Here is an 11,102-nt window from a genome sequence, read left to right as displayed (position 1 = left end):
CTGCCCCCGTGGCGTTGTGCGGGCCGAGGGGCCGGGGACGAGTGCGGGGCCGGGGCGTTCGTCCGGGAGCGGCCATGGCCCCCGGGCGGCCCGAGGCGTCGGCGGGCGCAGGGGAGGCCCCTGAAGAGCTGTCCTGGGGACTTGTCCTTGTTTGTTTGCTTACAGTTCCCGCTGAGTATCCCTTCGCGTGAGCGTGGGCGCTGGTACGGGAGGGCGGAGGAATCCTGTAGACAGGGGCTCCGCACCAGTCGCTTCGGCTGTTTGTGTAAGGATCCTCCTTTTAAGCCACTCACAGGCGTTTTGTGGTACTTAAATCTCTTTGGCTGTCTTCTTTCACGTGGAACTCATTATAAAAGAACGCTTTGTGTTTTTGTTAAGCCTTAGCATTACTTCAACAGTAGGTAGCTAGAGGCTGCAAACAGCCGCTTAGATCTTTTACATGAAAAGTGTATTTCTGGCAAAATTTGCATACCTCTCTTTCTCAGTGTATTTTTCGTGCGTTCTATTGCAATAACAATCTGTATCAAATTTGGTTCTGCCAGCTTTTTTTGGATCTGCTAGCTTTGTGACTCAGATCGCACAGTGATTGCCATTATGATCTCGATCTCAGTTTTGTAAATTTCTGTGTATGTAATTTTAATTTTGGCATTTCTCAGCGCTTCATTATTTCTTTTAACTCTTGTCTCTCAACATTTCTTTATCATGTAAGTTTGTATGTGGCCTTTTATGTCACTACTGCTTCCAATTTCTTGTCAACATGTTTTCTCTGAGATGTGGCAAAGGAAGCCTTGAGAAATGATTCAGAGAGTTGTATGCAACTCACTTGGATACTGCATCCTTTATTTTTTTAACTAAGCAGGGCCTGTGCTGGTTTCTGCCCTTTCTTTGGCACAGGCACAGATTTTACTCTTAAGTGACCTAGTTCAGGGACTTAACCCTGGCAGATCTTTAGTTCAGCGTTTTGAAATGACCCCTTATGGGGTTCAGGTAAGTGAAAGGGTGAGTGAAGAGGACAGGTAGGGTGGAGGGAGGGACTGGACAGCTGTACCTTCGATAGATTTAAGCTGGAATGAAACTGGTGCTTTTGGCGAGAAGTTGTGGGTAAGTGGAATAGTAATTAGGAAGCTTAAAGAAAGCTAGCCAAAAAGCAAACAAGATAATACAGTCGGCAGACCAGAAAGCTGTAAAAGACAATTAGGAAGATGTGAATATAAATGGGATGTCAATAGTTCTGAAGCTTCACATATGAAAGCAAAAAACCTAAATCTCTAGAGATTATAAATGACGAGTGGTCAACCAAAAAAAAAAAGCATGAGTTTATGGGCAGTAGAGGGAAGCTTTGTTCTGAGATAGGTGAGGGCTATCATAAGGGATAAGGGATACTCATATCGAGGCTTATAAGGGATAAAAGGGATACTTACGAACCCTCATGATCTCAGTGTTGACCACACCAATTTTCTTCAACCTTTTTTCTTTATGTGGAGGATAAAATTTCAGGTAGTGAAGTAAAAGATTTCTATAGAACTTTGGGGGGGTGGAATTAATCTTGCAATGGTTGAGAGTGAGTTTGCAGGGATGTTAGAGAAACATGAAAAGAAGCTGTGTGCTCTTTCCACACTGACCACTTAATACATCTGACTTAGGCTACTTGCTAACTACAGAAGGGGGAGGCTTATTGTACAGGGAATTATAAAGGAGATGTAGGCCGTGCACAGTCTGTAGAATAGCTTTGTAAGTGCTTTTTCAGCAAGAGGATGTCCTCACTCTGTGGAGTATCGGGCAGTTTACATTTTGTGTCCATGGAGTAAGACAGTGTCCTGGGTACAGACAGCAACACAGCGTGGCTGCGCTGCAACAAGTAGTTTCTAACCTTGGGACAATTTTTTTTTTTTAATGCCCCTGTCTTCTCTGTTGCTGCTTTTTCTTACTGTCAGTCTTATTGTCAGTTCTTGGCCTGGCATGGAGTTAGAACTATGAGAATTGGGTCAGTTGCTTAGAGGGAAGAGAAGGCATATGTAGCAAGGTTAATAGGTATTACAACTTCGAGTTCAGGTTAATGTCAATAATGATTACAGGCCAAAATGAGCTACCCTGTTTTGAGTATAGTGGGTTTTAGTCAAAACAAAACAGTTTGTTTTGCTGCTCCCTAGCGCCTCATTCCTGGGTAGGGTTCCTTTGCTTGTTGATGTTATACTTCGGTTTGTAAACACTGATACCTTAAGTGTATGGCATATGATCACTTGCTGAGGGACAAAAAGATTTGGGGACAGAGTATAACAGGGAAGTACCATTACTTTTATATGCTTCCCTGGACACTTGCTGCTATAGAGAGAATAGTTACTGGGCTTAACAAACCTTCTTGTATCGATTTCATTTTTCTATTGGTTGGCTTGTTTTGCCACACAAAATGTTAATCTAACTTGTACTTACTTTCCTTTTCTTTCTGAATCTTTTGTAGCCACTGCCCTCTAGGGAACTCTTTTCACCTTGTCTTTCATTGCTTTACGCTCGACCTGCTGATGCCAACTGTAAAGTTCAGTTTGTCTGCTTCTTTCATGCTAGTTTTTTCCCCTCTCAGCCCTCTTGGTAGAATCTATTTCCTATTGTTATCTGCCAAGTCATGGCTTGTAATTCCTCATTAAGGCCCAGTGACTGATGAAATTTTAGGTGGGCAGATAAGGTACGTTTAATGGAGTGTTGTGGTTGTGTATGTATAGTCTTTGTTCAACCCCACCCTGTCCTTTCCCTGTTGCTGTTGTCACTTCTTGTTATGTTTCACGATAGGTAAGTCAGTTCATCTGCTTCTTGCAATTTTGATTATTTTGTGAAGTGCCTGTTGAAATTATTATTTACTAAAATTAGCTTGTACTTTTATGAGACGACCTTTTAGCAGTAGCAGCTAGTTTGGTTTGGCTTGCTTTTCAGCACTGAGTTAAAAAAAAAAAAATCTTGAAAATTATTTTATTTGTGATGATGATCAGCTGTCCCGTGACCAAAGTGCTGAAGAACTTGTTCATCTCTTGTTGCTGCAATAGCTGTCAGTTGGAATCAGTAATTTTGTATGGTCTGGCAAAAACATGCTCAAATGCATCTGGCTTTGCCTTTTAATTTGGGATTGTCACAGATACTGGTGCTTCTCTACTTCTATTATACTGATCAGCTGCCAGGATTATGCAGATAGATTATTTTTAATGTGATCAACTTACTAATTTATTTGTTTTACAAAGTCAGACCTAATGTGAAAGTATGTTTTTCAAACTAAAATGTATAAACAACAAAATAATTTTCAGTTATAAGCTAGTAGACTATTTAGTTTTTCAAATGGCTGTAGGTAAACCATGATATTAAAGGTAGGATTGGGGATTTTGTTATAAATACACTATACAATATTTTTAATTGTATACAAGTTCTTCATTTTTTGAATTTTACTGCAAAAGGTACTAAAATGTACCTTCTGTCTCTAATAAATTCATTACTTCAGGATTTCACACTTCACACAAGGGAATTGATCAAATTCACGTGATTTCCCCGCCCCCCCCCGAATTACAAGACTTGAAAAGGAAAACCCAGTTGAACTCTGGGTTTCGCTGTAGCAACTACTGGTACAGAATTACAAGACTTGAAAAGGAAAACCCAGTTGAACTCTGGGTTTCGCTGTAGCATTACTACTGGTAGGCAGTGTGCCAAACTACGGTTCACGTCAGCAGAAGCAGCCATATCAGTTACTTGCACTAAATGACCGTGAACCTGTCTGGATCGCTGCCATTAGGAATTGAACCTCGGACCTTTGCACCTGAAACTCTGAGTTTCTTGTGTGTGACTGAAAGACTCCAATTTGTTGATTCTAACTGTACAAACTCACGTGCATGTGTGGACCTGCTATTCAGTTAGGAGGCAAAGAGCCATATAGTGTAGGAATTGCACATTGCCTTCCTGGCTAGGAAACAACTTTTAAAATTACCCAAGCTTGCTATGGCATAAATCTGTGTTATGGCCACCTGTTGCAGTGTAACTTGTCTACTTCAAACAAGTCACCTTGGATTACATTTTCATTCTTGTTTTCTTGTGCTTTGATCACTGAATAATTCACTTTGATTAGAGGCATATTGCAAAATGTCCGATTCTGGTAATCTCAGGTTTGGCTTGCAGTTGCTTTATTATTGGAGCAGCTCTTGACTTTTCTGCGAGTGGAGGCTGGCATTTGAAGGCATTAATTACAAAGGCTAGAAAATTATATGGTTTGAGTGCCTATGTACTGTGTTTCCCAAGTGAATTTTCACTACTGTGTAACTGTTGTTCAGTAGATGTTTTACCACCTTAACATGCGTTAACAATTTTCTTAACTGAACATGAATTTCTATGAACAGAGTAACAGTGTTGGTTTCTGTATTGGAAGTTCTTCCTTAGCAAGCCTCTTCAAAAGCAGTACTTGTTACCTTCTGGGAAATGAAATGAATGTTCTTTTTATGGTTGCTATGGGTTTGGGATTTTTGGGTTTGGTTCTTTTTTTTCAGCTGTTTAAACCTGTGTTTATTGGGGGGGGGGGGTGTTTTTTATTTTTCTGTTTGGGGTTTTTTTGTTTGCGGGGTAGGGTTGGGTTGTGGTTTTCATTTGTGGTTTGTTGGGGTTTTTTTAAACCTTAAGAATTTGAGACCTTGGAATTATTTATCCTTATTTGTTGAGGTGTGGTAAAAGCTTGACCCTTATTGTCTTTTTGGCAGCAACAGGGTGGCTTTTATGAAACACCTTGATCATGTTGTTAACTTCTAGCAGCTGAATTCACAATTCCAGAACATGATTTGAGCAAAACTATCTGCCATATATTATGTCTAGCATCAAAATTATTGTTAGAGAATAAAGGCAACAATACCAAATATTTAAATGATAGAAAACAGCAAATGTTGCTGCTTTTCTGAACAAGAAGCTTTTTTCACTTTCAGTGTAGTTAGTGTAGAAGAGGTGTTGGGAAGATTATTAATTTTTTTTTCTTTTTTTAAAAAGCAATCTTTAATGTAGAACTGTAAAAATAGGTCCATATGGCCAAATTTATGATTCATAAAATCATAGAATGGTTTGGGTTAGAAGGGACCCTTAAAGGTCATCTAGTTCAACCCCCCTTGCAATGAGCAGGGACATCTTCAGTTAGATCAGGTTGCTCAGAGCCCCGTCCAACCTGACCTGGAATGTTTCCAGGGATGGGGCATCCACCACCTCTCTGGGCAACCTGTGCCAGTGTTTCACCACCCTCAGCGTAAAAAATTTCTTCCTTATAGCTAGTCTAAATCTACCCCCCTTTAGTTTAAAACCATTCCACCTTGGCCTGTTGCAACAAGCCCTGCTAAAAAGTTTGCTGCCATCTTTCTTATAAGCCCCCTTTAAGTACTGGTAGGCTGCAATAAGGTCTCCCCGGAGTCTTCTCTTTTCCAGGCTGAACAACCTCAACTCTCTCAGCCTTTCTTCATGGGAGAGGTGTTCCAGCCCTCTGAATTCATATTTCCCTTCAAGCAAATACTACTGTATATGGAGTATAGTTTATTTGCTGAATAAACTCATACAATACCTACTAGATGAAGCATGTTATTACAAGAAGATAACATTGAATATTTTTGCTGAATGTTTAAAAAAAAAAAAAATCTTAATCGTACTCTTGGTAATAGTGTAGAAGGTTCCTTTAGGTAAAAGGAACTTTAAGTGGGTTAGTGGTTTCGTTTTTGATGTTGTTTAGTTGCCTGCAACTACTGTAAAGTCTATCAGGGCTAGTTTTCATTTAATTTGAGGAGGCTTTAAATTTATGCTCCTAAACTCTTCTTAGCTAGTCAGCTCTCTTTCTCCTCACCCTGGTAAAAATGCTCTTTATACAGTATTAGGTGTATATATAGCCATAGCTCCTAACACTTCAGATTGATTAAAACATGAAGCAGAATCCTTGAAACAGGAAAAATATGATAGTAACTTGTGTTCCTTTTAGATTTAAGCTCAGTTAAGAGACTCAAGCTTGTGAGTGCATATACTTCAGCACCTTTCATTTTGTTAGAGTTGTGCACTCATTACTGTAAAAATTGGCCAGAATGGAGAGATGGAAGCAATGCAGCAAATCATTTGAACACGAATAGTAGTTTTTGCAAATGGTTTTGCAAATTTAGGCTTGGTTTTAAATTGAGGCTCCTGTGCTTTATTAATACAATATTTTTACTTGTTTCTCCTCTAAATCCTTTTTACAAATGAGTTAGTGAATTTGTATAAACCAGAAAGATGGACACGTTGCTCTTAGTTCACTGAAAATTTAACTCATTTCAAGTTGGTTTTATGTCCTTCAGTTAAAGGTTGGGTGCTTAAGAAAGTTAGTTGATATTTTTGTTAACAAAAATGAAAAATTTCCTGGTTTGTATGCTGAAGGGTAATCAACTACATTTTCAATTTTTCTGTGCTCATATTTTCAGATTACAACTGATGGGAAACCTAAGATAATTGATATAATTGATACAACAGGCAGTGGTGATGTAACTACATGTACCATTGTAGAACCTAAAGATGGGGAAATTACCGGTCTTTCTGGAAGAACTTTAAAGGTGAGTATTTGGTGGTACAGAGACACCACTGGGCATCTTTTTCTTTCTTTCTTGTTTAACAACAAATTTAGCACCTATTTTGGTTTCTGCAGAACTTACTTCCTTTTAACCAGATCTTATCCAAAACTACTACTGCATTTGTTCATTGTCATACAGATTGCCTGACATTTCTTTTACTTTTCATGTGTCTTTATATTGAATATTCTCTATAGCTGAATGGGGGAGTGTACAGAGTTTTGTTGCAGGCTTGATAATTATTTAATTACTCTCTGTTCAGATCAGTATCTGATATAGTTTTGAAGTTGGCTGAAGAAAACATGCTAACATGCTTTAAAAATATCAGACATGATTCTGTCTTTAAAAGTGCTGGTATTTTCCACATTTGTATAAATTACAAGAGGAATCGTGTTAAGCTCGTGTGGTAAATAGTTCTAGAGACTGAAAAATCTGTGAGGACTTAGTTGTAGGCTCACTGCATTCTCACTATGACTAGAACAGAAATGGTGTAGGCTTTTCAGAAAGGATACAATGAGATCTAGTAGAGGTCTCGGCTATGTAGAACTGGTGATGTTACTGACATGTTCTTGATTGGCTGGTTAGATTGATGAGGTGATATGGGGGCATCAAATCTTTGGATCTCTCCATGCTATCAGCTTTCTTCTGAATTTTGCGCAGAATGTGATTGTAAGGATGAATCTGTTGCTCTCTTTTGCTGTTGTTACTAGGAATAGTGGATCTGATATACTGTCTAAACTGCAGCAAGATATAAAATTAGACATTTAGATGTTTGTCATGACCTCTACTCATAATACCCCTTCATGCTAGGGTGCTTCTTTTCAATCATAGTACTATTATTTCCCCAGACCTCTAGCCAATAAAATCACTACTAGGGCTGGATGTTTTAAAAGTAGAGTATCAGGGCAACTGATAACTAAAGGTGTTCAATGGCAGTGTCACATGAATTGATACTGATTTCTTTGGAACTGGATTGAAATTGCCATTTCATGTTGCTGAAGCTTAGTGCAGTAGTTACTGTCATGGGGACAGGGAATTAGATTGGAGATATCTGCAAGTCTGTTCTGCTAAGCTCTCTTACACAGTGTTGATTTTTTTTTTTTTACGCCACTAGTTAACCTCTTTTTGAATATACTTTTCTGTAGATTCCAGTGAACTGGGTAAATCCTTCAGGCAAATATCACATTGGCATAAAAAACGGCTATGATATCTATCCTAAAGCTCTTAAGGAGAGGATTCAGGTAAAGAACTACATTTTGCTTCTGGTGTATAATCATATTTCACTGTTCTGATTCTTAAGTTTTTCTAGGAAACTACAGTATATGATTTGCTAACACACGTAGGCTGCTAGCCAGTGCTTGAGAGCTATTCTCTCACTGATTTTTGTTTAGTTTTGACATGATCCATTTCTTCTGTGATTTTTCAGAACAACAGGAGGTGGCCCAGTAGACTTCCTTAGAGTGGTCCATTGAGGCAAAAAGTCTAGAAATTACTGACCCCTGTTTCTTCTTTCTGTGTAGCAATTGATGTTTATTTATAGTATTGTATTGAATTTTTTTAGCCATTGTGTCTCAAATCAGAACTTTTAAATTATTATTGTAGTCTTCATACTTTGACATATGTATTTGTCAATATATTGAGGAACCCGGTTTTATTTTACAGAAAGAACGCAAGGAAAAGCTCTGGGATCCTGTTCACAGACTGGCTCTAGCAGAGGCCTGTAGGAAACAAGAAGAATTTGATGCTGCTCATAGCTCTCCCTCCCAGGTTTGTATAAGTCTAAATAAATTTGTAAACTTGTTGTTTGCAACAATTTGTTACTGGTTGAGAGGATTGTAATATTTTATTAGATGAGTGAAGGAATGATACTTGTGATTATTTTGGCAGATAACTTACCAGTGTGTCTTCTGATTAATTTAAAAAGTCTGTGTATGGATGGTGGTTTGATTTGCTTAGTGTTGTTAACGTTCTAAACTTGTTGTCAAATATGAAAAGGGTATTACTTCAAATACTTTGTAGCATATTTTTAGTAAGTTTTATTTTTAATTTAATATGCTCTTTTTTGAGGCTGTCATCCTTGCTGTGTTCGAAGTTGGAATCTTCTAAACATATCCTTTCTTTTGTAAACTAGGTACTATAAGTACCAGAAATGCCTCAGGTCACTTCTGTATCATTTAACAATCTGTAAAAGAAATGAGGGCTTTAAATGTTACAGTTACAGAAATTGGAAATAGTTATACATAATAGGCCAAAAATTAATAGTGCACTGTTGAAGACCATTGAAATTCTAGATGTTTGTGAGTCCTAGTATAGTCTTACTTTCTTGATGAAGTAATGGAACAAATGTATAGCATCAGAAAGTTATATAGGATTACCTATCTTGTAATAATTTTAGAAATACTCTAACTGTATTTTTGTTGCCTTATTAGGTAAATAAGCTAATAAAGGAAGAACTTCAAAATCAAGTGGAACTGTTGAATTCTTTTGAGAAAAAATATAGTGATCCTGGCCCAGTATATGATTGTCTAGTATGGAATGACGGTGAGACCTGGAGGTAAATGCCTAAACTTATCTAAAATGTCTTGTTCTGCACATAAAACAGCAGCTTGCATTGAAGACTGTGTTAACTTTTCAATTTACCCTCTTTATAGAGGTCTTAAATATTACTTGCTTTAAAATAACCCTGCTGTATCACTTGAGTTGCGTGACAAAGTTCTGATCCTAAACGAAGATGGGGTAGAATGAAGTCTTATTAAAGACAGCATGATATAAAGTATAAGCTTGTGGGATTTTATTCTGAGGCAGAGTAAAATTGCTTTGAGTATCCATTGGTGATAAGGAAAAAAAAAACCAAAACAAAACCAAAACAGAAGTCTTTGCACAAACTTCAGGATGTACTATGGCACTTTTCTTGACTGATAATGTGCATCATACAGAACAGTGGGTAAGACTTCAAATGTTTGTGTACCAGCACTGAACAGCTAGCTGTAGTAAAATTTCTTCCTTGAAGAAATTGCCTGAATTTCCATATGCTTGCTTTTCAAAGACAGATTTGTTTGAATTTAGTAGTGTTTGAAAATCAGTTTATTTAGAGATCTTTGTAGTTTCTGAATCTAAGTGTAAAAAAACAGGTTTAAAAATATTGACTTGAAGTAAGATACCATAAACACAGAACCAGACTTCTTGAAGTCTTTATGGTACCCTTGCTGAGGGGGGGAGATAACTGAAAGTTGACAGCTGCTGGAAAATTGCCTTTTTTTTGTTTTTTGTCAACAGAGCCTGCATAGATACAAGTGAGAGTGGTGACTTAACTAGCTGTACAGTGCTGAGAACCTACAAAGAGGCTCAGGAATATGGATCTTTCGGAACATCTGAGATGTTGAATTATTCTGTGAATATATATGATGATGGAAACCTTCTTTCCATTGTGACAAGTGGAGGTAAATGAAAGTAATCTTAAGAAAATTTTGCTGCTGAGTAGGTATCACGTGAAGCAGCAATTAGTTTTGGGTCCTGATTCTGATACTTGGGATGGCTCAAGGTAGCTGTCTTAAGACAGCATTCATTACTATGGCGATCAAGATCAATATTCAGACTTCCTGACCTAAACCTATAATGGCAGCTCATTACCAAACTTGTTTGCATTTTTGTCTGAGATATTGTCAACTTTGTGTTCCTATGGATGTATACATAGAATGTGTATGCTTAGGTACTCTTTAAGATGTTCCTGCATCTTAAAGCCTAAAATAGAGAGAACCTTCTTTCAAAGTGCTTTTTTGTTTTGTTTCTTAAATATAGGGTGGTGATTGATTTTTAGCTGCTGTCCTTTGTGCTTGTATAATTTAAGAATCTTAAATAAGACATCCATCAGCAAAAGGGGTATTAATCTTTATTTTAGTTTATCCAAATTTTTTTGTGATGGTAGGTGTCACTATAGCTGTAGCTCCAACCACTCTGAACTCATATTTGTGTGTTCTTTATATAATCATGTTTTGTTTTGGAAGCATCCTTAGTGGTTAAGGTGGTATGGATGTATTTGATTTGAAAAAAGCTCTTAATTTCTCATGAAACTATCCCATGTCAGTAGAACTACAGAAGCAGTTCTTGGTTCTGAATTGATGGTAATTTTTTGAGAGATTCCTTTTTATACTTCTGTGCAGTTTTATTTCTAATTTTTTTCTTAATCCCCACTATCTGAGTCATCTCAGGTATAATTTTCATAACTTTGAGAAAGAAGTGTTGAGCCTTCTAAGTGACTTTTGTTAGTGGAATTAAGTTAATACTTCCTTTCTCTCCACCTGCTGCCTCCTTTCTCCCCTCAAAAAGCTGTTTTATTTTGCAGATTACTGCTGTATACTTGCTTTTTTTTTCCCTTAGTATAATATGACATTTATTAAAGTGATTTGAACCCTGGGCTCATTTTATAGAATCACAGAATCATTTAGGTTGGAAAAGACCCTTAAGATTGAGTCCAACCATAAACCTACACTGCCAAAGTCCACCACTCAACCATGTCCC

At 37.5% G+C, this 11,102-nt stretch overlaps 1 protein-coding gene across 1 annotated transcript in view; it reads left to right on the top strand.

Moving 5' to 3' along the window:
• The first annotated feature begins 74 nt into the window (after window positions 1-74).
• TPP2 (tripeptidyl peptidase 2) overlaps window positions 75-11,102 on the top strand; it is a 56,470-nt gene continuing 45,442 nt past the window's right edge. Inside the window, exons 1-7 of the mRNA XM_009288443.1 lie at window positions 75-149; window positions 895-987; window positions 6,441-6,569; window positions 7,730-7,825; window positions 8,247-8,351; window positions 9,014-9,138; window positions 9,861-10,024. Coding sequence (XP_009286718.1) covers window positions 75-149; window positions 895-987; window positions 6,441-6,569; window positions 7,730-7,825; window positions 8,247-8,351; window positions 9,014-9,138; window positions 9,861-10,024 — 787 coding nt within the window. The remainder of the gene's footprint in view (window positions 150-894; window positions 988-6,440; window positions 6,570-7,729; window positions 7,826-8,246; window positions 8,352-9,013; window positions 9,139-9,860; window positions 10,025-11,102) is intronic.

Source organism: Aptenodytes forsteri, unplaced genomic scaffold, assembly GCF_000699145.1.
Source record: "Aptenodytes forsteri isolate BGI_AS27 unplaced genomic scaffold, ASM69914v1 Scaffold123, whole genome shotgun sequence".
NCBI classification, from domain to species: Eukaryota; Metazoa; Chordata; class Aves; order Sphenisciformes; family Spheniscidae; genus Aptenodytes; species Aptenodytes forsteri.
The sequence above is the reverse complement of the archived record's forward strand: the minus strand, read 5'-3'. Positions and strand labels throughout refer to the sequence as shown.